General features: G+C 40.2%; 1 protein-coding gene across 1 annotated transcript in view; it reads left to right on the forward strand.

Annotated features, from left to right (window-relative positions):
* Window positions 1-25,183, forward strand: part of EPAS1 (endothelial PAS domain protein 1) — a 36,829-nt gene extending 11,646 nt beyond the window's left edge. Inside the window, exons 5-17 of the mRNA XM_017744777.1 lie at window positions 261-323; window positions 433-551; window positions 647-849; window positions 9,909-10,015; window positions 15,280-15,427; window positions 16,170-16,378; window positions 16,703-16,890; window positions 17,769-17,879; window positions 19,544-20,028; window positions 21,145-21,268; window positions 21,358-21,475; window positions 22,012-22,191; window positions 22,910-25,183. Coding sequence (XP_017600266.1) covers window positions 261-323; window positions 433-551; window positions 647-849; window positions 9,909-10,015; window positions 15,280-15,427; window positions 16,170-16,378; window positions 16,703-16,890; window positions 17,769-17,879; window positions 19,544-20,028; window positions 21,145-21,268; window positions 21,358-21,475; window positions 22,012-22,191; window positions 22,910-23,061 — 2,207 coding nt within the window. The 3' untranslated portion in view covers window positions 23,062-25,183. The remainder of the gene's footprint in view (window positions 1-260; window positions 324-432; window positions 552-646; window positions 850-9,908; window positions 10,016-15,279; window positions 15,428-16,169; window positions 16,379-16,702; window positions 16,891-17,768; window positions 17,880-19,543; window positions 20,029-21,144; window positions 21,269-21,357; window positions 21,476-22,011; window positions 22,192-22,909) is intronic.
* The last annotated feature ends 861 nt before the right edge of the window (window positions 25,184-26,044 follow it).

Genomic DNA, 26,044 nt, shown 5'->3' on the forward strand with positions numbered 1-26,044 from the left:
GCTAGTAGAGATCTGTTAGTCATGGTAAAGGGAATTTTCAGTAATCATTAAGTGTTATTCAATGCTTTGCAGATTTGTTTTGTTTTGCCAAATATTTTTAAAATATGATATTACTAAGGAATTGTCTGTTTAGTATTTTCCTTCCATCAAGTTTAGATGGGTATAATGTTTTCAACTGTCATTCTTTGGAAAGTTTTATGTGCTGCAAGCTAAAACATAGGTTTAAAACGCACAAAGTCCTATTTACATTGTACTTAAAGTTTTAGGTCTGAGCTCTACTAACTGCTCTGCAATGGTTGATGAATCTTTGATGGTCTCTGCAGGTAAATTATCTGAGAATTAGTCTGTTATTTCTGTTGAATGCTTCATGCTTATAAGTAGGAGAAAGCAAGAAGGAAAGTGAGAAAACTCACTTGCCTTTTCCTGATTCAGGTCCAGGCTTCGGAAAGAAAAGCAAAGAGACGTCAACTGAGCGGGACTTCTTCATGAGGATGAAATGCACTGTTACCAACAGAGGCAGAACTGTTAACCTCAAGTCTGCCACATGGAAGGTACCATATTTGAGCCAAATTAAGTGGTTTTGATTTTTATTGACATTTTGATGTGTAGAGAAAGTACATCCTAAGTTTGGTTCTCATTATTTCAGGTTTTGCACTGCACTGGACAAGTTAAAGTATATAACACTTGCCCTCCTCACACTCTGTGTGGGTATAAGGAGCCTCTTCTCACCTGCCTTATAATAATGTGCGAGCCTATTCAGCACCCTTCAAACATCGATATCCCCCTGGACAGCAAGACCTTCCTGAGTCGCCATAGCATGGACATGAAATTCACCTACTGTGATGACAGGTAAGCTCCACTGGTTTTTCCTTTCCATAGGTGTTTTTATCTTCCTGAACAAAACAAGCAGGTCTTCCAAATGTCCTCTGTGGTCCTGGTAAGCAAGGACTAGAAGAAAGTACAGCCTGTTACCAAAATGGCTATTTATGGCTTACTTAATTCACTTTAAATTTCAGTTTGGGCAAAGCAATACTCCTGATGTATTTCCTCCTCCTGCCAAGTGAGAAATTCAATTTTACTGAGAAATGTGAGGCAACTTGGAGCCACAAACATCAGCTTCTCGGGGTTTAACACACTGAAGGGTATACAGGATTTCTGTTCCCATGTTTTAGAGCGTGCCCCATGGGACACCATATGGACCTTAGTCAAGGACTGTTTTACGGTTGGTTTGGCCCAGGATGCTGTTATCACTTAGCTGGCAAGTACTTCATGCTCTAAATTAACCAGGAATTGCTAAGGCATCCAGAGTACCTGGCTGCTCTGAAATGGAGTTGCAGCCTCTTGCTTAACGAAAAGCAAACAGCCTGTATTGGTTATCTACATGCGCCTCTTAGTGACGAAATGGTGGGGGGGGAGGATCTTGGATCAGGCAAGGGGCTTGTCCTCTGCTCCCCACGCTTCACTCTTGAGTGGAAAAAATGGAGATCCATCTAGTCTCCATGTGCCTGACTAGTGCTGGGACCTCCATGGCCTTTCATGCCATCTGCCTCCTCTGCCTGTCTATGTACTAACAATCTTCCATGCATGCGAGCGAGCCAGAGATCCCTTCCCATGAAGTGTCTTCCAGTCCCCCATTTGCCCAGAGAAAAGTCTTGTCTTTACTGCTGTGGATTTGGGGTTTGTTTTGGGGTTTTTTAAGTTTATGACATCATCCCTAAATTCAAGATGAACTTTTGAACTGCCTAAAGAAATTGATCTCCTGAAATTCAGAGATGCTAGCAACCTCTGAGGTCTGGAGGCTTATCAGTGAGATTATACACATGCTTGCAACTTACACAGAAACTCACAGGACCAACAGCTTTGCTGTTTTCTTCAACCTTCAAAGGTTTTCTTAAACTTTGCTAAGTAAGATTATTTTTTTAAACAATGTGATGAAGCGGCCATATAAAACTTGCAGTGTTAGCAGCTGTGGATGAAAGCAAGATTTTAAGTGTGAAACCTGTGGCTGACCTTCTGAACTCTCTGAGAACTGAGCAGCAAGTGTGCTTTAACTAGAAATGGTCTCTGATGTAATCACAGTCAGACTTCTTTCTTTGTTAATATTTTCAGGATGAAAATATTGAGATATCAATAGGATTTTGCTGCTGGAGGGAGAAGCAACAATATGGTAGTGACTCATTATTAAAAGCAATGTGACTCTGAATTACTGGGGTCATTCAGTGGCAGGCTACAGGAGAGTAGCAGAGGATTTTGCTTTATTGCAGCATTCACATGTCTCTGCAAGTCCTAATGCATAAGCCATTATAAATGAGAATTAGAGGGACTGATGCTATCCCATTAAAGATACACATGCTTATTTTTTAAAAAATTATATATTAGGCCCTGTCTTAAATAGTGGGTGTTTGATTTACAGGGAAAATGTTTCACATGGCAGTGAAATACAACAGCTTCCTGTGGAGGATTGAACTTGTAGGGATTTTAGAGATTTTTTCTTTAAAACCAGACTACAAAGTAGTACATCTTTTACTAGATAGTTTTGGTTGGATGTTTCATTCCTGTTTTATTCAGATCTTGATAAAGCTGCAAAAAGCCAGCCAGGGCAGAGAAGGAGGAGACCTCACAAACCTTTCAGGTTCTTCACAGCAGATCTACCTGGCTCCCACTTCCCTTCCAGAGGGATGTTGATTTCTCTCCAGCAGGCGACACTTCACAAGGCACATAAAAATGCAAAACACTCAGCTGTTCTTATCAAATCAGTGCTGCTAGACAAATTGCATTGAAGGAGCAGCTTATGCCAAGAATGTAAGTCCAGGCTGGGGAGCAGAGGAGGGAAGGCAGCATATGCCAGTGTCTTTCCTATGTACTCTGTCCTTTCTGCAGTGATGCAGACGGTGTCTTTCCAGTTCAGGGCTGGTATCATTGAGGGCAGTGTGCCTCCTCTGCCAGGCTTCTGCAGTGGTCCTGGCATTGTCCTTGCAGTTCATCTGGTGTGGATGATGCCTTAGGTTTTAACTTTTCTATTTTTCAAATCCTGTACTGGCTAGTTTGTAACTCTGAAACTTCATACAGCCTGTTAGCTGCTGTTCTCTCATGCTGGTTAGACATGACAATCCATCTCTACGTTTTCTCTTCAAGGGCACTTTGATTGTCCCAGGCCCCAAAATGTGTAAACTATAAGCCTTTGAAGAGGAGGAGCAAACTTGGGGCAATTACATCATTAACTGAAATTATAATTGGAGAATTAACCCTGGTATGCAAATGAACCAAACTTAAAAAACTGTGAAGAACCCGTGACCCAGGGTCCATCTTGGGTGTGGTCTTTTGACTGCCCAGGCTGTACCTTTGAAGGCCCTTCAAATAAATACCTCCTTTTATTCTCTTAATCTTTAGCCTCTGTTTTCAGGTAGCCACTTCCAGGCATCATGGACAGGTCTGCTTCCAGGGAGCATTAAGTTTTTATTTTCAAAGCACTCAGTCAAAGAAGCTCTCGGATTTCTGAGTATAATCTCCTTAGGGAGGCTCATAGTCTCTGTCTGACAAAGCAACATACAAAATACAGGCTGGCAACCTTGCAGCACTTGGTGACAAAAACTAGTTGGCTTTTGCCTCGGAGGGTACAGGGTAGATGCAATATGAAGCAGGCAAGACTGGCCATCATTTAAAACATGTGAGACAGTAGCCCATATAATTTTCCTTCCAAAAATAAATTATGTATGTGGGCCTATGACTTGGCAGTGGTTAGGTGGGATATGTTTGTATTCTTAAAACAGTTTTTGCAAGGTGATGAGCCTGTAGAGAAAGGTTCATGAGATATGAATAATAAATAAGGGTTGTTCTGTTAAATGCCTGCTTCAGCCATTCCTGGAGAGTGATTTAAAAATGTTCCCTTGCTCCACTTATCTTGGCTAAGTGGTTTACAGGAAGGATTATTTTAGCTGTAATACAGAAATGCTGATCAGTGGTACAATTTAATAATCCAAGTGAAAGCTTAGTTCAGCTGCACAATGCTTTTGTGTCAGGAAAGTTTGCCAGTGAGCGTGTTCAAGTCAGAAGAAAAGGCATGTCTTTGTACAAAGGCAATTTTGTTACCTTGGTGGCATAGCTACTGCTTGGTGTATCTTCATGTGCAGGGCCACGGGGCCAAGGAGTAGGTAGAAATAGTGGCAGTGTGCTCCTGTTGTGGAAAAATCCACAAAACGAAAGTGAAAACTGTATTTGAATTTGATAAAAACCCCCAAAACTGCTTCAGGTGCCCAAGCACAGACGGTTAGTCTGAGCCATTATGCCTTAAGTACATCAAAGGAAGACCACATGCTGTGGATTGGAGGGAACCAGGGTTTCAAGAGCTGTGAGGGCAACGCGCCTTTAACCTTCGTCCCTGCGACCTGTGCAGTGCTGGGGAGGGGAGAGGGAAGCACTCTCCCTTTGCCTGTAATTGCCCTGGGGAGCATGTGTGAGGGGAGGGAAGAATGGATAAGGAAACAGATTTGTTGTGCAGGGGGTGAGATGCACAGGTGCCAACTCCAGAGGCTGCGTCATCAGTTGCCCTGGCACTGGCACACTGAATGGTGTATGTCTCTGTTACTTTGAAGGCATAGCTTGCTGTGGGGAATCGTATGTCCCTGAATACTAGAAACCAAATTAATTATATACCCTTTTCTGCTTTTTCTTGATTGGGACATTTTAATGGTAAAGTTGAAGAAGACAAAAGGAGCAGTGGAGGATAATGTGGTGATTCAGAATAGGACGGTGTAGGAAGATGCAATGCCGTAGTGTTGGTCCCAGTTAGATTTCCCATATGAGTATTCATGTGGCATCCAGGCTGTGCCCAAATGAGAGGAAACTGAGTTTTCTTGTGTTTCCAGTCATGTCCCAGTAAATAAGAAATATGCAGGCATAGGACTTTGGATGAGGATTTAAGTCAATTTGCCATTTGACCTATACTTGGGGAATATTCTTAAGTTTAATGAGAATGCAAGGAAACATTTGAATGGACCTCCTGTCCTTTCACTCCTGCTCGGGGGAAAATGCAGTATGAAGATGAGTGAAGTGGTGATATCTGAAGCCAAAGATCCACATTTGACAAGACTGACTTTTGGTATGTGTCATATTTAAGAGTAAAACATGACCTACTTCTTTTGTTAATAACAAAACCTTGATTTAGGTAGACAGAACGAGTAGGAGTGAAAGTCCTGGTGGAGATTTTCATGTACATGTGTAGTTTTTTTGCCTCGCAGGGCAGATACACCTGACCAGGCCATCCATACTGCTCAGGAGTGGCCAGGAATCCCAGGATTTTGCATTTTGGGGTTTTTTTTTCCATTGGCTTGGGTTAGAGTAGAAGCAGCCATGAATATTTTTGAGAGGAGATGTGGTTAGTTGGCAAGACTGCCCTGCTGCCTGCTCTAGCAGGCTGACAGAGTGCTTTACCCCAGGCACGGTGTCTGTGTTAGGCTTTATTATTTTTTCTCTTTTTTTTTTTTTTTTTTAACTCATTCTGCTTTAAGTATAACTTTGTTTTGTTTGTTCCCTCCAAGACCATTTTGACTTCAATACCTTGGTAACAGTTTGAATACAGAAGGACTTTGTTAAGAGATCCACACCCTCACACACAGAGTCCGCACAGGGCCCGACAAATATACACCCAGCTATTTCTTATGAGCAGTAAACATTAGAGCAGTCTTTCACAGAGCCTGACTTCTCAGTTCTGATGGTTCTTACCATACTATTTTAACTCAAGAAATGGTATACAATGAAAAGCTTTGTGTTCCTATAAAGGGACAGAAAAGCACAATTTTAAGAAAAACAAAAATACTTGAACTAGCTCATCTTGTAGGAAATGCACCCTCAAAGCAGTGAGTTTTGTTTGTTTTGCCATGTCTCAAAGAGATAAAATAGGGCAAAGTTGTGCAAACCTAGAAATAGGATTCAGATCACTTGTTTCTTGATTGTGTACCCTAAGCACAAAACTTTGCCATTTTTCTGTGTCCCAAAAATAAAATATTAAGATACTTCTATATATTGTATATATAAGGGAAACTGAAACAGTGCTCAAAACGCACTTGAGTGGTGGCAGCTGGGACAGATCTGCTCCTGCAGATGGGTATTGCCCACCTCTTCACTGTGTTTTCTGAGATTTTGACCTCTGTACATCATGATGACAGGTTTAGCTCAGAAAACAGAAGTGCCACTCTGGCAAAAATTAAGATTCCCCCAAAGGTGTGTTTGTGAGAAATTTTATGTTCTCAGAAATGAGCTGGTAACAGGAAAATAAACAGCCTTGCAGCCCACCTCTCGTCTTCAACAAAAAAAATTATTATTATCTTACTAATTAGCATTCTACAGATGCAAAGGAAACACAAAGCCTACCATGGCAGGGATGCCATCCAAAACCACCATACAGTTTGTTTTCTAATTTTGTCATTCCACAGCTTGCACAAAGAGCAATTTTCTGTCTGGTGTCTAAGCAAAAGTGGAAGTCTTGTGCCTGAACTCAGTTTTGTAAATGATCCCTTGGTTCCATGGGACACAGACGTTTCCCTGACTTCCTTAGCTGTGTACTCCTCCTTCTCATAGCTCCGTGGGATGCCTTTTCCTTTGCATTTAGTCCTCTGTGTGTTCACTTGGCATTTTGTGTTGCTGAGGCTCCTGTGGAGAGCACATGGAGTTTGGAGGGTGCACCTCACTGGCAAACCTCAAAGTGATGCTCAGGTGAGGTCAGGGCAAGGACCTGTGCTGAAACACTCACTGCCTCCTGGCCCAGGGGCTGCTCAGGCTCTTGGCTGTGCCCAGTCTTCTTCCACAAACATCTTGGGAGAGCCACAGGATGGATGTGATGGATAGCGGGATAGCTGCCCGCCTTGAGCCTGGTGTATAATGTGGCACGAAATACGCTAATCTGATTTCCAGCCCTGCACAGCCTGCAGCCTGTAAGATTTTTTTTTAAGTTTTTCAGGGTCAGCAGCACCACTGGAGGAATAAAGAAAGTTATTATTAGAGGGTGTGAGCTGCCAATTTATGCACCCAAAACTAATAGAGATAACAATTATTGGAGAGAGTTTGTTATAAAATAGTGGGTATTTAGGAAACACTGTCAGCCCGTTTTAGGGGGGTTTTGTGTGTGGGAAAAAGGAACATTCTACAATTTTTTTTAAAAAATCATGTCAATGCTAGGAGTCTTCAACGAGAAGTATAATGAATCTGAATAGTGTTAACAGATGAACAGATAGGTCAATGAGAGCATAGAGGCTGTTTAGCCATTTATTATTATTTTTTAAAGTAACTATTTTAAAACAATTACTCTTTATCAGTATTTCACTGTTACCAGGCATCGGTTTAGAACTTAGCCAGTGTTGTGGGGTTTGTGGGTAATTTTTTGATACCTTATTTTTATCTTTTCGTGTAATATGTAGTTGGTTGTAGTAAAAAGATACTACCAACCGACCACTTGCTAACTTCCGTCCAAGATTACATTAAATCTAATTAGATTTGTCATTGTCACAGCAGGATTGCACCACAAGTCATTTTGTGCCATGGAATGACAAGAAGAGTAATTTTATAGTGAGGGTGCTCATTATGAACAGCAAGGAGCAGTTTGAGAAGGGGAATTACAGGATTGGAATACATAAATTTTGTATAGAGATGACAATTCCCATATAAGAAGAGTCCCTGAGCCTGCTGTACCATGTAGTTTTTGTTTGCTGTCTCAGTTCCACTGTTCACATCCACGAAGGCTGTAATGTGGGTTTGGATTTGCACTGGTGCTGCTGGGTACATGGTGCTTCTGTTTTTTCCCCATTATCTTCATTTCCTTTTCCTTCTCCCTGCTCAACCCCCACTTGGCTCTCAGCTCCCAATGACTGGATTAAGAGTAAATACTCAACTTCCTGAACTTTAAAATCCTTCCCCTTGCGATGAGCTCCAAAATAACTGGAATGGCTTTATGATATTGTGCCATTATATAACAAAAGGCCATCGTTTCTGTTTTTAAAGACCATATGTTTACACTGGTCCTGCCAAAGCCTCTGGTCACTTACTTGTGTCCCAGCTGGCTGTGTAAAGGCTAGCAGCAACTGTATTTTGTGAGCCTTAATTTTGTTAGGACTCCTTCAGTGTTTGTTGTTTTCTCCTGATGATTCAGCTTTGATGACCAACTCATGATGAGAACTACTTTTCAATAAGAAAGAAAAAACAATTGTGGTTTCAGAAAAAAGGTAGATTTGAGTGGGATGCAATTTAAAAGCTCAGAAGTTTGTCAGCAAAGAGAGTAAAAAAAACTCTTTGAAACCTGGATTCAAACATTTCCCCTTTGTTGTGTAAATAAAACACAATAATTGTGACTGTAAATAAAACTAGAAACATAAACAGAAGAGTAAGTTTTTGAGGGGAACCCAATACAAGCTACAGCTTTTGCTCAACTAAAGTTTTATAAACCCATGTTTGTTCCATGGAAATCAGGACAGAGAATAGTTTTCAGAGTGACAAAACCAAGGTGTCCTGGGGCTATGAGCTATAGAGTTCTGTGGAGGGGGAGGTGAGGGAAAAGCTGACTCAATACCTTGGCGTTCAAGCCATACACAAAATAGTCCCATCTTATGTGTCTTCCTTGCTGGAGGGGGATCCAGGAGATGAATACCATGCTTTTGCTCTGTTTGTCTAACAGTATTTACATGTCTGTCTTGTAAAGACATGCTTGTGTCTGGAGGGCTAGGCCAAAGCTGTCCTTCCAGGGAGCACCCAAACCTGAGGATGTCTCTTAAAAGTAGCAACACCACAAATCAACTCTGGTGGTGGCCAGATAAAGCCATTCCGAGTGAGTTAGTGATGAGGCACAAAACCTGGGCACTGCCACTGACAGCTGTGAGGTGCTGCAAGATGTGACCATTCCTTGCAAACCTCCCAGCTTTTAAAGGATTCTGACAGCTTCACAATCAGTTTGGGTCCTTTCTGCTGCTGTTCTCTGTATTACAGGTTATTGTTAGAATTTAGGAGCTAGGAAGATGCATGCAAGAGTGTCAGTCACTGTCTTGTAAACCAGAAGATAATCTTTGCTTTTGAATTAATTTCATGTACTTTTTTAAACTCACCGTGTTTCCTGTAAAGTTGTGTGTGATGGTATTTCCAATTGAAGTACATTTTTTTTCCACCCCCTCATTAGAGAAAATCATCTGCACAGTTTGATGACCTATTTTCATTGATTCAGGAACTTGTGAGAAATCCTGCCTTGTGTCAGAAATACTCTGAAAAAAAAGTCTAGTTTTTGAGATCATAGCTTTCTTTGTGTAAAATCCTACTTAGTTTGTGGATTAGTCACCCAAGTAACCTAATCCATATGCCAAAGTTCTCAGGTAACTGAGGAAAGACTAAGTAGACGAGCATTTTTTTCTTTTAACTGCCCATAATTTCTCACCTGGCATTTTTATTTTATTTAAAACAGTGCTCAAAGTGGTGATTTAACCCTTTTGTGTATGTTTTTAAAATGTATGCATACTTTTAAACCTGGTGGTGCCAACCACTACCCCCTCACACATATTTGATTTTGAATGGTGGTCGTTGGGAGTTTCTGCATGTAGTGGACAGCTTGAGAACTTTGTCAGTAATGAAACTTGATACTTTCTATTACAGATAGCATGCAATAGGTATAAGAAAATTGGCAATGCACATACTGACATCCTTAGGAATTTTTATTCCAGTAGTAGTACAAGGCAGTTTATTCTGAACACGGACATATTTCAGAATGTGATCAGAAGTCCTCTACAGCTTCTCATGTGTTTGGAAGCTCAGAATTTCTCGTATTGCTTTTTTAATTCTCTTAGTCTAAGGACTCGAGCTGATAGCTGCCCTGCACATGTAAGCATAAGGCTACAGTGACCTGAATTTTAAATACTTGCTTTTTTTTGTTAAACAAGAATAACAGAGTTGATTGGATACCATCCAGAGGAGCTGCTGGGTCGTTCAGCATATGAGTTCTACCATGCCTTGGATTCAGAGAGTATGACCAAGAGTCATCAGAACCGTAAGTCGTGTTCTTATTTTTGTTTGTAGTTTGCATGTAAAGCATAAATGGTGGGTACCTCAATATGCAGTTGAAAATACAAGTGCATTTTGTGTGCAGATACTCTCCAAGAGCAGTATTTACACCAGGTTACTCTGCTTGTCTAGCTGAAATCTGGTGCTGGTCTTTCCCGAGGGTCTGTTTTTTGCCATAATTAAAACTAAACTTGGATGTTAGAGAGAATCACTGCCCCTCTAAGGTATAGTGCAAGGTTCAGCTGAAAATTTGAAAAGCTGAGGTAGGCAGTTCTAACCTGGTGAGCAGGGCATTTACTGGTGGCCAAGAGAATTGGGATTGTTCAGCCCAGAAAAGAGAAGGAATTGGGTTGATCTTCCAGTACCTGAAGGGAGCCTACAGGAATAATAGAGAGGGACTATTTACAAGAGCATGTAGTGACAGGACAAGTAGGAATGGCTTCAGATTGACAGAGGGTGGGTTTAGATGAAATATTAGGAATAAAGTCTTTAGTATCAGGGTGGTGAAGCACTGGAACAGGTTGCTGAGAGAGGCTGTGGCTGCCTCATTCCTGGAAGTGCTCAAGGCCAGCCTGGATGGGGCTCGGAGCAGCCTGGTCCAGTGGACCATTCTATGTTTATCTTTCTCATGTGCTGTTGGGCTCAGCAGGCAGAGCTAAAGGGAAATAGGAAGAGCTTATTGCAGTGTTCTTTCAAATGTCTTTCTTTTGCTATCAAATAACAACTATCTTCCCCATCCAAAGTAGATGTGCAAGGAGATTTTCCAAAAGGGATATTCGTTATACAAATAATACCTATTGCCAGGAACAGCTGCTTCTTGTTATTGTTATGCCTATGGGAACTGCTCCCATAGCTAAAACTGTTCTAGCTGTTCTTAAAGTAAAGTACCTGAATTATTCTGGGAGCAGGGATCAGATCCAAGATCCCTCTCTTCAGCAGGCCACACAGCTAAAATTTCCATCTCTCTCACATCAGGTGTCTTAAAATAATTGGATTTAAATCTTTAGTCTCTGTCCTTAAGAGTTGGTGCTTTGGCTGGAGACAAGGTGGTACACTAATGTACAAATGACATTTCCCACCCTTGGCTGTTATGGCCCCCGAACCAGTTTATTGGAGAGTTCTTAGCAACATCACTAAAACCTCTGCAGATGCTCTTTTTATAGAAACAAAGCAAAACAGCTAGACTGGAACCTAGAAGATCATAAAGAAAAACCCCACACGCCTTGTAGTTGCTGTGATGAAGGTCTCTGTCCTCAGGAAAAAGCCCATTACTTAGGTCACATCTGTGGGGAATTGCCTGCCAAACAGACTTACAGAAAATATTTCTGTACTTCCCAGAGAAAAGTTGCAGCAAAGAATAGCTGTCTGACCTTAAGGGGTTAGCTCCAATGGCAAAAATTCAGGACAGTTTTAAGTTGAAATGTTTCTTGAAAAAAATGTTTGGCAGTGTTGAAAGTTGTATGCTGTAAAACAGTGTTGATATGAATCATCCTGTTTCCAAAGCTGCTTAAAAGAAAAAAATAGATCAGCCAATACTTAGTGAGAGTTATCTGGGAATGTAATTTTTAAAATTGTTTCTTAGGTAATATTTTAGTGGTTTTGCCAATAAAAATTAGTAAGTGGTATTTATAGATAGGATGTTCATACCCTATGCTGGGCTATTAAAAGTCATCCTGAGAAATCAGGGGGTGTGCTGCACTGGTACTTTTGAATCATTGAGTTGGATTTCTAAGAATGGGACACCACCAGGGAGGGAATAAAATGGGAGCTGGCAATCCATTTGGTAACAGGAAAGGGAAAGTGAGCAAGCCCTTGTTGGTTATCCCTATCTAGTTAATGAAACGGGAGCACTGAGTTACTTGTCCATGTAAAGATTTCTGGAGAGTTTCTAGTACTCACCATGACCAGGCACTAACAGATGTTTCTCCTCACTCCAGCAATTCAATTAACCTCACGAAGTGCAGGGTGTGTGTCTAGATGCCATTTGTGCCCACTGAAAAGGGCCATGTCCTGCAAACTTGTTGCAGGGTACAAGGTCTGATCAAGAAGCAGAATGAATGCAAGAGTAAGTCTTAGAGGGGTGGTGTTGCACCAGCAAAAGTCCTCAAGGCACCGTAGAGGTTATAAATGTTTAGGATCAAACTGTTCCATAGGATTTATGATAGCACAGGATCAGCACGGATTATCTTTTTACTGTTCAAAGCACAGGACCAAAGTCTATTGCTGTGATAAATGTCGTTGCCCACAACAGAACCATCAGTTTAAATCACCAGCAAATTTGACCCCTTTAGTTTTTCTAAGATAAATAGTACCTGTGTCTTCTGGGACCATCAGGCTTCTTACCAAGTCGGAGAACAACCACAAAGACAAAGTGACAGCCAGCTGCAACTTGACAAAACACACATAAACCCTTCAAACGGGAAATGCCTGGATTCCATTGTGTGCCATTGAGGTGCTGTGTAATGCACAGGGTAACCAAGCAGGTATAGAGCTTATACAGACCTTACTTGTTCCTCCAAGCATGTAGCTATACAGAACTTACTCATTTTCCCTGGCCACGTCCTCAATCCAGCTCAAAATTCATGTTCAGCCCACTTGCATTTATTAAACAATAATTTTTATTAGAAATACGCTACGTATAGAGTATATCTCCTTGCAGTAATGCAGTCATCAATTCTGAGTGCCCACCAGTTAGTGTTGTAAAGATGTATGGGAAATAGAGGAAGGAGACCAAAGTTGGAAGGAAAAACCTCAGATTAATCTCTTGCACAAAGCAGAACTCCTTCCCTTTCCTTCCTTCTAATTTAGTGATAAATCATGCTTCTTGCAGCTTTACTGTACTGCAGGGTTGGGGTTTTTTTCTTGAGGTGAAATAGCCTCACGCTCAAGCAAGCCACAATAGTGCCTGTGTTCATGGCTGGAAGTACAACTGCAGAGCGAGCACGGAAGCCTTAATTAGTCACTATCGCGTGGAAGATGAGCGTGCGCTTGGCAGTGCTTCACATACTCCGGGTTTTATGTTACACAAGCAAGATGCAAATTTCTGTCTTGTTACATAAATCTACAAAACAGATTGACTGTAGAACTGTATTTTCTGATTCAGCAATTAAGAATCTATAATCTATATTTAAGAATCTATAATCTATAATTAAGAATCTTTCCACTAAGAGCTGGTCTTGTTGCCATTAAAGCCAGTGGGAATTTAGCTCCTGACTTCAGTGGGGAGCTGACTGTCACCACCTGGGACCTGCCACTTGGTAGTACATAGCAGAAGTTCAGCAAGCCTTGCAAGGGAATCATGGTTTTGTGTTCTATTAAATTCATCCCTGCCTTCCCCCTCTCCACACAAAGATAAGGAATATAATTGGAGCCTATTTCATTGACATGTAACTAGTTCTGCACAGATACAGGTAATGTATACTTTATAAAAAGTTTTAAAAAATAAAGAGAGAAGTGAGAAGTTCACTTTGAAGGCAGGACCTTAAATGTAGCATTGATAACAAAGTCAGCAGTTACAAGTGTATTAGTAATTTATGAGATTACCCCATGGAGGGATTCTGCTGTACTTTATTATATCAGAACATGACATGCTTTGAATAATAATAATAAAAAAGATTAAAGCAGTAAAAAGCTTCTTTGTAATGTAACAGGCGCCTACGCTGTGACTCTTATTGATGAACTGATGATTAGGAAGCAGTGTAATTATGTTTCACAATCAGAGCAGAACAGTCCAGTCACTAAAACACTTTGAAATGAAAGCCTTTTGATTTTGTTCCACCAGAAGTATTTAATCAATAAAAGTAATGTTCTACTTTGTCTAAATAAATTAAATGAAGGATGATTAAATACTCCTAGGAAGAAAACAAACAAACTTCAGAAATAGAAGGATAAACACAGCAACAATTATCTGCAAAACAGTTGTATTTTACAGGCCTGGATTTGTACATTTGTATGGTGGCGATGTAGGAGAGGCTGACAATAAATAGCTTCTGTTAATGGCCACATTCACAAGGAATTTTTCTGTAGAAAGACTACAGAATCAATTTCCCAGTCCTCCTGAGTCAAATTGCATTATTTCTAAGGCATTAGTTTGATGGCATACTTCTTTTGGATGTAAAAGCTGTTTAAAAGGAAAGGTTGCCAATGTGTGGTCAGGTTTAGTTCAGCCAGTTCCCATTTCTGCTGCTACTCAGTGTGACTATATCTGCTTACAAGTACAAGTTCTTATTAGTTTGAGTATTGCTTGTCTACTCCAGCTCTGATTTTATTGCCATTGATCGACATTATTTTTTCTTCACTGACAACTTTGAATTACAACAGACAGGACATCATAAAACTTTACATCTCAGAAGTCCAAAGCTCCCCACTGAAAACTCATTCTCTGCAACTACTGCAAAATTGGGGGATAGCAGGGCTACAGATTTCACCGTTCAAACATTTAGAAGCTTTAAACCCAAGTTGTACTATTGTCAATTTATTGCTTGAAAAACACAGGACAGTTCAAAAAACAGAGTTAAATAAACATTATTTGATTTGGTCACATGGATCTTGGTTTCTTCTAGGCTGCTAATTCCAAGCTTGCACAGGAACAACACAGTTCAACCAGAGGGAGAAATACAGTAGTTCAGCTTTTTTTTGTCTAGACAAAGCAGTCCTGTTTACTATTCTTAATTTTTATACTTTTTTAAGAGTGGTATTACTACCACAAGATCTTAATTTTAAAAAAATTCTTAGTGAATATAGCTTTTAAATCATCTGATTCTTATATTATCAATCACCTAAATAAGGAAACTATTCCTAATTTTTTAATTTCCTAATAATTCCTAAAAACCAAAATAGTTTCCTCAATAAATTCACTTTTCTACAGATCAATTTGGAAGCCCAAACTGAGATGTGTACAGTACAACAGGGACTCAAGAAACATGCAGTCAGCAGGCATTATTTTGGGAGCAGTTGGAATATTATATTAAATTTTTAAAATTCCACATTCTGATCTGAAGATCCAGACCATCTCAAGAACTCAAATGCCGGAACTCAAATTTTCAGTCTTGAGTAGAAGCCTCAAATGAACAGCCCCTTTCATGTTTAAAATGGCTGAATTTCCCCAGAGTTAAGCACATCCTTGTTAAGAAATGCCTTAGTGCACTTCTGCATAATGAAAACTCAGAAATGGGTGTATTTAAAACAAGTGTTACATGTTGTGTGTTCCTGTCCTGCTGCATTATTTATATCTCTGCCCCCTTTTCTCAGTGTGTACAAAAGGTCAAGTAGTGACGGGCCAGTACCGTATGCTTGCCAAGCACGGGGGATACGTATGGCTGGAGACCCAAGGAACTGTGATTTACAACACCCGAAACCTACAGCCCCAGTGCATCGTCTGCGTCAACTACGTGCTGAGGTGGGTTCAGAACACGTGTGCATTCGTGTGCCGGAGAAACGCAGTATTTGGAGGAGCTTTTCAAGGGTCTATTTATTCAGCGTTGTTGTTCTGAAAGCAGCTTAGTCATGTTTGTTCAGTCTTGTTTACTGATGTTAGACATCAATGAAAAATGTGGCATGCCTGTTCACATATGCGCTGTTGAAATACACCACAGCCTTTCTCCTCTGTAGAGCGGCTGCTGTGCTCATGCAACCCAGTGTAAGGTCTGCACCGAGTACTTTATTGTGTAACACAACTGCTAATGTGTTTTGTTTTTCTAATGCTGTGACCAAGAGATAAAACTACGTAGTAATTGTATCTCATGTTGCTAGGAGAAGCTGTTTACAGCCTCAAAAATCAGGACCAATCAGAAGTTTTGCCTTCATTTGGCAAAACTCAAGTTTTTTTGGTCCTAGTTGGGGCCAAAATAGGAAATACTTATTTGAGTAATAGTCATTACAGCCTCAACTACATCCCTTTAAAAAGCAGAGCAACAAAGCCCCGAGTATTCCCACAGAAGTCCTGACCACACTCTCTGCGTCATCTGAGATGGTGGTGGCTCAGCAACGCTGGAACTGTGCCTCGCCTGTCGAGAGCCTGGCGTGCAACCGAGAGGCCGAAATGCTCCTATAGCCCCAGCCTCAGAAAGTTTGTACTGCCTACTTTATCCACATCTTTCATCTTTACAGTACAAAATGCCTAAAACCTATTTTCTTCTTAGTGAAATTGAGAAGAACGATGTTGTGTTCTCCATGGACCAAACAGAATCACTCTTCAAGCCTCACCTGCTGACAATGAAGACTGCCTATGACAGCGGCATCCCTGCGACAGAGAAGAGTGACTTCTTGTTTACTAAGCTAAAGGAAGAACCAGAGGAACTTGCTCAGCTGGCACCAACACCTGGTGATGCCATTATTTCCCTGGATTTTGGTTAGTATTTGTATAAATTATTTTTGTGCAACAAAGAACCACGTGTGAGCCTACATTTAGAAACTTAATAGACAAGGTCTGTTTGCCGTGTGTACAAATTGGGAGTAATGGCTAAAAGAGCCCACATGCTCACACCAGTGGAAAATTTCCGTGAATGAGAGCAGAATCAGGCTTTCTTGCTGACTAAATAACATGCATTAAGTCTATGCCAACTTATTGTCATGGCAACTAGGAGCAGTGTTTACTTTTAATGAATAGCTGCAGTTATATCATAACACTGCACCAGATAAAAGTATTCATTAATATTGTTAAAACTCCATCCAGGAACACAGAAGTTTGAGGAAGCCCCTGCCTTCACCAATGCCGTTTTGACACCAAACAAAGCATGGCCAGTGGAAGTGAAAAGCCACCCTGCTCAAGGTGAAACACTGACAATACCATCCTTTACAATGCCTCAGATTGCACCTGGCAGCAGTACTCCAAGTGCAAGCAGCAACAGTAGCTGTTCCACGGTAAGAAGAGCTTGAAAAACATTAAAAGCCTGTTATGTTTTGGATGCAAATCCCATCAATATATGTAGACATTTTTGTGTTAACGGTCCTGTCTCACTCCTTATTAGCAAGGCCCAGCATATCTCTATCCTTCCTATATTGCATCATGCCTTAAGAATCAATAGCAAAACTATCAAATGGGAACAATATCCTGGCTTCACACTGCAGTTCTCGTTGTTGCCCAGCTGTCCCTCAGTAATTACTGTAACAGATAAAACAACTAGTAGGAGAACATGCTACCACCTTTCATGTAGTTAGCCTTATATAAAAAGCCAGTGTAAAGCCAGTGGCTTTATAAAAAGCCAGTGGCTGCTGGGAGCATTGCCCCAGACCCATCCTCTTTCTGTTAAATAGAAGCTGCAGCTTTTAGGAAGCTTAGCCACGTCAGACTTTTGAGAGCAGCTCCTTGGAGTTTCCCACTGAAGGAATGAACATGCTTTCGTGGCACTGCCCCCAAGAGCTAGAGCCACTCTTACCAGAGGTTATCCAGTCTTAAGAAAAGCATGGAAGTATTGCTAAGTACCTTCTTTCTTGACAGTAGTATTTAATGGTGCACATTTCTTGCTCCTGGTCTAAGTTGCCAAAAAACATTTAAAATAAGAGCACAAATAGGTTCCTGTAATGGGTGCCTATGTTTTGTATTGACAATCTTGTGTCAGAAAAAAGCTTATGATAGAAATGGACAGTTTGGGATTCTGAGGACACTAAATATACAGTCTGGTCATTCACTTTTTGTAGGAAAGATCTGTTACTGAATAACAGTGTGGTATAAATGTCATGATGCTGAGGCAGTACTGTGGTTGTCTTCCTGCCTATAACAAATTGTTATTTCCATGCAGCCCAGCAGCCCAGGAGATTATTACAGTTCTGTGAATGAAGATCTTAAGATCGAGGTGATTGAAAAACTTTTTGCCATGGACACCGAATCAAAAAGTCAGTGCACCTCCCAGGTAATGAACTTTGTCTTCCAAAAGCCACCAAAATCAGTCCCCTGCTGGTAGACAGTACAGCTGCATGTTTTGTGTGCAGATATTGGGATACAGCATGTAAACCAAATCATGTACACCAAATCTTGGATGCACGTTAACAAAACAGTGCATTTCCAAAAGCTGCCATGTCAATCTCTGTCCCTTACTCTCTGAAGCACGAGGTTTAGAGTGTTGCTGTGGTGGCATTGCTAAGAAAGGATCACCAGAGAGCTTTCAAAATTTGGAGCCTTCTGTAGATTGGATAAGGAATATAAGCAGCAGCAATTTGTTTTTAAATCCAGCCGAATGACTAATGAGTAAACATCCTTTCTAGAACAAAATATAAATGATTCTTGCAAAACAACCAAATGAGAGAGGAATGCCCCCCACAGCATATATCTCCTTTAACTACAAAATGAAAACTCATTTAAGATATATTCTTCCTGTTTTGCCTCTTGAAGGTTTTCAGAGAGACTTGACTATTATGTGCACAACAGTAACACACAGTCTCCATCTCCCGCATTCTAATCATGGTGTAAGTGTAGAAATTTCCCCTATAAATAAATAAACCCACTGTTGCAACATTACAGCAAGTGAGCTAGTGAGTAAAAGGTGTGGGCCTGATTCAGCTTATGTAACTTTAGATACTTAATTGAAATGCCTTTGTGAAGAGCTTATACTTTATAGTTAAGAGAAAGGAACAGGCATCACTGATTGGTAGCGCAGACCTCACACTCATCTTCATCTATTAATCCTACAGAAAGTTTGGGGTGCTGGGGTCCAAATTTGCCAACACAATGTACAGGCTTAGGTAGGTTGTAATCCATGTTCTGAAGAAATTTTGGCTAAGGCTGGACATAGAAACAGAAATGAAAGCAAGAGAAAGAGTGGACAGATAGGAGAAAAGTGTGGATCGGGATGAAACTTGGTGCAAGACTTGGCATGTGCAAACTTCAGTATTGTCAGATTCAGCATCTGCTTGTTCAGGTGTGTCCCACCACATCAGCTGCTTTGGTGGGAAAAACGAGTGTTAGAAAAGTGCTGCAGAGGTGTTATGAGCTGACTGGGGGACCAACATTGATTATCCCCTCTGTTCAGCTCTGGTCAAATGCCAAGAGAAGTGACTGTGGGTATGACTAGTCCTCCAAGGGAAAAAAGAATACAGTGTGATAGTATCCTTCTGGCTAAATTTTTTCAACTTTTGCATTTTTAGACACCTTTTTTTTTTATGTAGCTGGTTTATGAGAAAGCTGTATTTTCTATTTTAACATGAAAAAGCCTGAGGTTGAACTATGTGCCACATGTTGCAGAGTCTTGGCAGACAAATTATTCAAAGCTTAGTGAAACAATATCTACTTCAGATCACAGTGATGCTGGAGGCTGCATGCAAGCTGCTTTACCAAATATTGCTCCTCTGGGAGGTTTCTTCCTTTGGTTTGTTGTCTTAATTTTGCTGCTGATGATATGAGCATGTATGCTAGCACAGAACTAAGACGTCTTTAAACAGGAGTTGGCCAGTTTCATTAGGTAAATTTGGCATACAGTGATTTTTCATCTTTGCATCTGTTAGTATTCCATATCACACTAACTGCCACAACTGTTACTAACTTACAGTTTCTTTATGAACTTCCTTTATCTTTGCACAGACTGACTTTAGTGAACTGGACCTTGAAACCTTGGCTCCTTACATTCCTATGGATGGAGAAGATTTCCAGCTCAGCCCCATCTGCCAAGAAGAACATCCTCTCTCTGAAAGTGCACAAAATACCCAGCAGAGTCTAAGTAGCATGAGTACCATCTTCCAACCCCTCACTCCTACTTCACAGAATCAGTTCCTCCCAGAGAAATATTGCCCACAGCTAGCAAATGAAAAAATGAACTCTGGTCATGGGTCCCTATCATCAGTGTTCTTCAACAATATGAGTAGGTCATCACTGCCACCACACCATGACCAAGCCAGCACTCCCCTGTCTTCGATGGGAGGAAGACCAAACATCCAGTGGCCACCTGATCCCCCATTAGAATATGTTCCTGCAAAATGGAGACTCATGGATAAATACTCAGGATCCCTATCAAGTTCCCCCTCGGGGCCACCAATAACTTCCCAGAGGGTGCCCATATATAAAAAAAGGTGCGTGTTTCTGTGGTATAACTATGTATATTTATCCAGAAAATATTTTGGGAAATGAGAAGGGTCATAATCTTGAAAATAAATTTTTCTCAATTCAGCTGAAACAATTAGTTGTGATAGGCATCAGACTGCAGCTCTGGGGAAATTATTGTGGTGCTCTCCCAGTGGCAGTGAGTCTGGAGGAAGCAGAAGTCGGCTAATTTTGCATTGCCTGTAATGATACGCAAATGAATTTCCTGCTGGTCCAGTTAAAATTACACCAGTAATTTTGCAAAGCTTTATGCAATTTAAGAACAGTACCAAAAAGACTTACTGGTCCAGCAGTAGCAGGGACACACACATACTTTCTTACCTTGCATTTATTTTCTGCACAACAGAAAATGGGGAAGAGGGAGGAATGAAAGTACATTATTGCTGGCATATGTAGATACTACAGCCAAGACTTAAATTGCAGGCTCTTTTTCTACAACCTTTTTGTTTGCTTTCGTACACATGTGAACGGTATGTGATGAGATGTAGATCAGAGGGCGTAGTCCTAGAAGTTGCCCCATACTAGAAGTTTCTCTCTAGCTCTTGTGTTTTCAGCGTTGGTCACACTGACATGTTCAGGAAGTACATAAAATAGCGATGGTCATTTTAAAAAGTGAAGCTGTGCAGTTTGCTTCCTGGGATTTCTTGTTGGCAGAAATACCAGTGTCTGAATGCGCATCTGGAAAGAAAGGGTTTGTCCCCAGTCAGCAGCTTGTTCATACTTAATGTGTAAAGTATGAACTGTGTTCATACTTAGGGCATAAAGCAAGGGGACATGCATGGCTCTCAAATCTAATTCTTAAGAATTATATGACTTTCTTTTCCACAGCATTTTTCTGTCTGCCTGGAGATCCCTAGGGGCTGTTTATGCTAAACTTTCCTAAGTCTTTGATCCCAAACGTCAAAAGTTTCTAAAGATGGTGGGATGACTAATAAAAGGAAATACAAACATTTGATGTTTTAGATCAGTCCACTGACAAATCTCAGACACCTTAAATGTCTTTAAATGAAAGAAGAATCTGTATATATGAACAAGATGATTTCGATCTGCCTCCCTGGGCACTCACAAGGATCTCTTCTCCACAGGCCCCTGGATGCTTTTGGACAACGAGGCATAGATGTAAACCCAGCAAGACTTGCTCTGTCCAACAGTTTGAAACTGAAGCGACAGCTGGATTATGAAGAACAAGCTTTGCAACAACTGAGTGGGGTAATCATAAGGAATGCATCCCCTTAACAACTTTGGACTCATCACGGTCATCAGTGTAATTGTTTGTTTTGCTTCCCTTCTCATTCTAGGGAGATCCATCTGTCATTAACCCATCTCACTTAATGTGGAAGAGAATGAAATTTCTCAAGGGGGAAAACTGTTCCTTGGTTACAGAAAAGAAGTCTCTCAGCACAAGTGTTCTTACTGGTAAGACAAAAGAAAGTGGTTTTGCAATGTTACATATTGAAACACCGTTTTAAGACAAGTTGAATAGGGAAAAAAGCTCTTTCAAAAGGAAAGGTAAATAAGCTGTGTAAATATTACACTAAGCTAAAATTAAAGATCAAGTTGTATCACTAAGAGCTGAACAATTTAAAGGTACATTTGATAAATACCAGTTAGTTGGCTTCATGTACGTTCACACACTTGCTTTGGAGGGAACAGAAATCAGCTTAATGGAGCTGTGTTTACCTCCTGCTGATCCAAGGTGTGAATATCACAGAGCTAGAACAGATACTGCTGCTCTGCAGCACTGTGCTTCCTTACACAAGCATATCTTGACTGCAATACTACTGCTAGAGCTGGGGCTGTTTCTAGACTTCCTTTGTGATAAGATGCAGATTTTCCTATGCTGTGACACCACCACACCGAGGTTCACTTTGCTTTGGATCAGTATAATCTACTATAATTATTACAATGGCTTCATTTAACTTTCTTTTTTTTCCCTACTATGTAAATCACAGATGAATTTTTCTGTAACTCGAGAGGTCTGAGCCAACCAATGAATCAACTGCAGCAACAGCAGCAGCATCAACCCACCTGTGAAAGTCTGGGTGAGAATTTGAAAGCAGGAGCGTTTCCCCCTCTGTTTTACAGCTCCCATTGTCAGGACTACAGTGTCCAGCCAGCTCATAAAGCATCAGGTAAGACCTGTCAAACACAGAAATTGGAAAATGTTGGTATTTTGTTCCAATACTAATAAAAGGAAATTTTGATTGAAAAAAAAACCACACAAAAATATGGAGGAGGATAATAAAGCAAGATCCAAATATAGCACAAAAAATTAGTTGTGTGGTTTAGTATGAAACTGTAATGTTTACATTTGTAGTATATGAGAAAAGTATTTTTATGCTTCATTTCAATTAAACTTAACACCTTTTCACCTTGGAGGTCCTGTCATCCTCCAGCCATACTCTTGTCTTGTGACGGAATTGATTATTGCATTGTACTAAACAACTCTGCTGAAACACTGATACGGAAGTTTGTAGCTTAGTCTTAACATGTGCCTTTTAAATGTTGAAATAAGTAATTAAAGGGGACGTGTATCTGTTCTTTTTAATACACGAGGGGAGTGGGTGTCAATTCAGAGACCATGTCTTTTACTACAGCTTTCCTCATCTGCACCAATACAGTTTTTCTCAGAGCAATCAGAATTTGGGGTGGAGGTGAAAAATTGCACTTGTTTGTGTGACACCCTTGCAGCAGTTTAAGGCAGAGCACGGGTTTGCTCTGACACCTGGAACTACTGGTGGTTTTATTGACATAAAAACAGAATGAAACTGGTGTAAACAGAAGAGGTGGGAGGAAAAAAGTGCCCTTTCTGGTCTCAGCACCATAACTTGCTTCACTGCTGTGTTCCAGGTATGACGAGTCGCCTGCTGGGGCCCTCCTTTGAACCCTACTTGTTGCCTGAGCTGACGAGATATGACTGTGAGGTGAACGTGCCTGTGTTGGGCAGCTCGATGCTGCTGCAGGGCAGCGAACTGCTCCGAGCACTGGACCAGGCGACCTGAGCGATCCCGCAATATTCCGTGGCCTATACTGTTCAAAACAGCTTCCGTTTTTAAATATATTTTTGCAAGTAGACAATTTCTAATACCAGTACACTTTTACAGGATTTTACTTAGATATTGAACCTGTCCACATTACCAAATAGTGGCCTTTTGAAGTTACTCACTTTATTATTCATATTAAAGAAATACATCTACTGTATTTTCTCTATTGCAATTAAAGTGGTGTTTAGAGAGTTTGATTACCCTCCCCTTATCTCATTACCTGTAATTTATATTCTGAATTTTTTTTTTTCAAATTTCATGCTATTAAAAAGCTGTGGTATAAATGCCTCATCATGTGATACTTTGGCTGCAGTACTGCAAAGATATATTTTTATTGCCAAAGATGAATGAAACAAATTTGATCTCCAACCACAGTTTTTTGTTGATCTGCCAAATTAAAATCCTTTGAGTCTTTCTGTTTTCCAGCATTTATTTTATTGTAACTTCAATAACTTTTGGAAAAGCATACTAAGGAAAAATCCCAGCCTTCTGCCTCCCATCCCTATCCTTCATTTTTATACACTTTGTTGAAAGAAATGTGAATGGTGAAATGCAATGTTTGTGGGTATCTGTGAAAGTTGCACGTTTTAAGCTTTTTTTCTCAGAAGCAAGCCACATTCTCAGCTGCCTTAACCTGGCTTAGCTCTACAGCTAAGGGAGTCCTACAGATTTGCCCCAGTGGAGGATTTAGACCTGTGTTTTTGTTTGTGTTGAGGTTTCTTGTTTTGTTCTTTGTTGTTGCCTTTTATTTTTTACACAAAACAGATTTTTTTTTTAATTATTATTTCTCTCTGGGTCAGTTGTTAATCATCTCTTGGTACTTTTGCTATATCTATGACACAACTACTTTAAGAGCTGTTTCTGCTAGAAACTTGCAGTATTTGTTATGATGTTGCTGATATTTCAGGAATCGGAGCAGTGGCCAGTACTAACACCTCTGATTAATGTTACCCTTTTTCATTTTGTACGCTAGCTAGCAATATAATTGCAATATTGAATCAACAAATCTCAAAGTGGTATTTCCCAGTGTATTAGGCTAACTCAGTTATAATTAGATAAAAAGAATTAGGGACTGCATAGTGAGATGAATAGCCAGCAGGGAGGTCTCTCATTTTTACTTGCCTTGCATTAATCAGTAGCTAAAAAGTCATTAAAAGGCAGCCAGACATTTTCAGAGCTCCTTTCCAACTATCATTAATTGTCATACACGTACTTGAAAAATAGGGCTTTGAATCCTTTCAAAAGGTTTTGAAAGTTCAAGTTACAACATCTCTAAACAGCAGGAAATATAAGTAAAAGGCAGATGAGCAGTTCTGACTTTAAAATACAGACTTAGATCTATGTTGGGATGTATCATCTTGCTTCCTCCACTGGTATAAATCACTGTAGATTCACTGAAGAAAATGAAACAGTGGCAAAGTACTAAAGGTAAAACTCTGGCCCAGAAACTTAGAACAAAAATATTTTTGAGACTTCTGAGTCTGCTGAAGCCTGGTATATAAAATTGCTTTTTATCATGCACTGACACTTGCATAGAGAGAGCCTTGGGTTCGTAGAGCACTTCAGAGTTCGCTGTGTTAAGCGAGTCTTAACCACACATACCTAGAAAAGCTGAAGGCCTTTTGTTATGGGTACATGATGTAAAAAAAATATACTCCCTATTGTAGGCAACCTTTCAAGAGTTTATTACCAAAAATAATCTACTCCTAAAGTGAAGTTATTACTGTGTGGAAAAAATTTATTGTAAGGATCAAAATGTGATGAAAATTGGCCATCCAGATTTGTCAAATTTGCAGTAGCACAGACTTAAGGCTTCAAGGATTAAAGACACTTGAATACTGCTCTTCTGTTTCTTATTTGTGTAGTTTCAGCATTAAAGATGTTATACCCTAACAGTTTACTAAAACACTCTGAAAAAATATTCCATGTCTTAATATTAATCATATTTTTATCATAATTATTTCATAATCTATATTGCTGAATTCTTATTGACAATATTATAACTGTATGGGAACCTTAACTTGATAAGGAAATGTATTTTGACACTGATACCTTATTAAAGTATACTGATCCTAAATTCTTTGTGACTCATTTGCTATGAATTTGTTATTTGTTGTATCATTGTAAAACAAAAGTATTTATTAAATTATTTATAGAAATTAAAGGTTTGCACTGATCTTTGAAGACTGAAAGAACAATCAAATGTCACCCATATTTGAGAGCTCGGAATGAGCCTGCCAAAGGTCCATACTGCTTTGTAGAGTTTACCCATCTTTCTTCAAATGAAGAATTAATGCCCTGAAGGCCACTGCCCTTCTGAAACTTGTCCTGTGTCTCAGACTGCTGCTTCCATGCTGAGGGTGCCTTTTGTAATGCTACCCTTACACTTACCAAAAAAAAAAAAAAAGGGAAAATTAAGACTACCAAATCACAGTTTAGAGGCTGAATTGCCACAGTTCCCAACCTGAGTTTTGGTGGAGAAACAGAAGCCATCATATTCTAGCAGTCCTGACAAACCCATGATTAATGGGCTTTCCCCATCAAATCCTTCCAAGCCTCTGCTTCACCCTCACAGTCGATAATCCCAATGCTGTTAAACAGGTCAATCCTTTTCCATATAGAAAATGCCAGTTTTTTCCTGTGTAATTACACCAATTGCATAGTAAGAGGACAGACACATTAAGAAATTCATTTCCAAACATGCACTTCAACTGCAGGGCTGTGTGAAAGCTGTTAATGCTTGACCCTTCTGATAACTGCCTTTGAAACATTCAGTGCCCACACAGGCACCAGCGAGCTGCTCAAACAGCAGCAAATCCTGTGAAGAGCCTGCAAAAGTGGGCTATCATTACCTCCTTTCTTAGATTGGACACTCAGTAGGAGTAGAAACCAAATCCTTGCCTCTATGTCTGTTGTAACTAACGATACAAAACTCTCCCTT

Source organism: Corvus brachyrhynchos, unplaced genomic scaffold, assembly GCF_000691975.1.
Source record: "Corvus brachyrhynchos isolate BGI_N302 unplaced genomic scaffold, ASM69197v1 scaffold258, whole genome shotgun sequence".
Classification (NCBI taxonomy): domain Eukaryota; kingdom Metazoa; phylum Chordata; class Aves; order Passeriformes; family Corvidae; genus Corvus; species Corvus brachyrhynchos.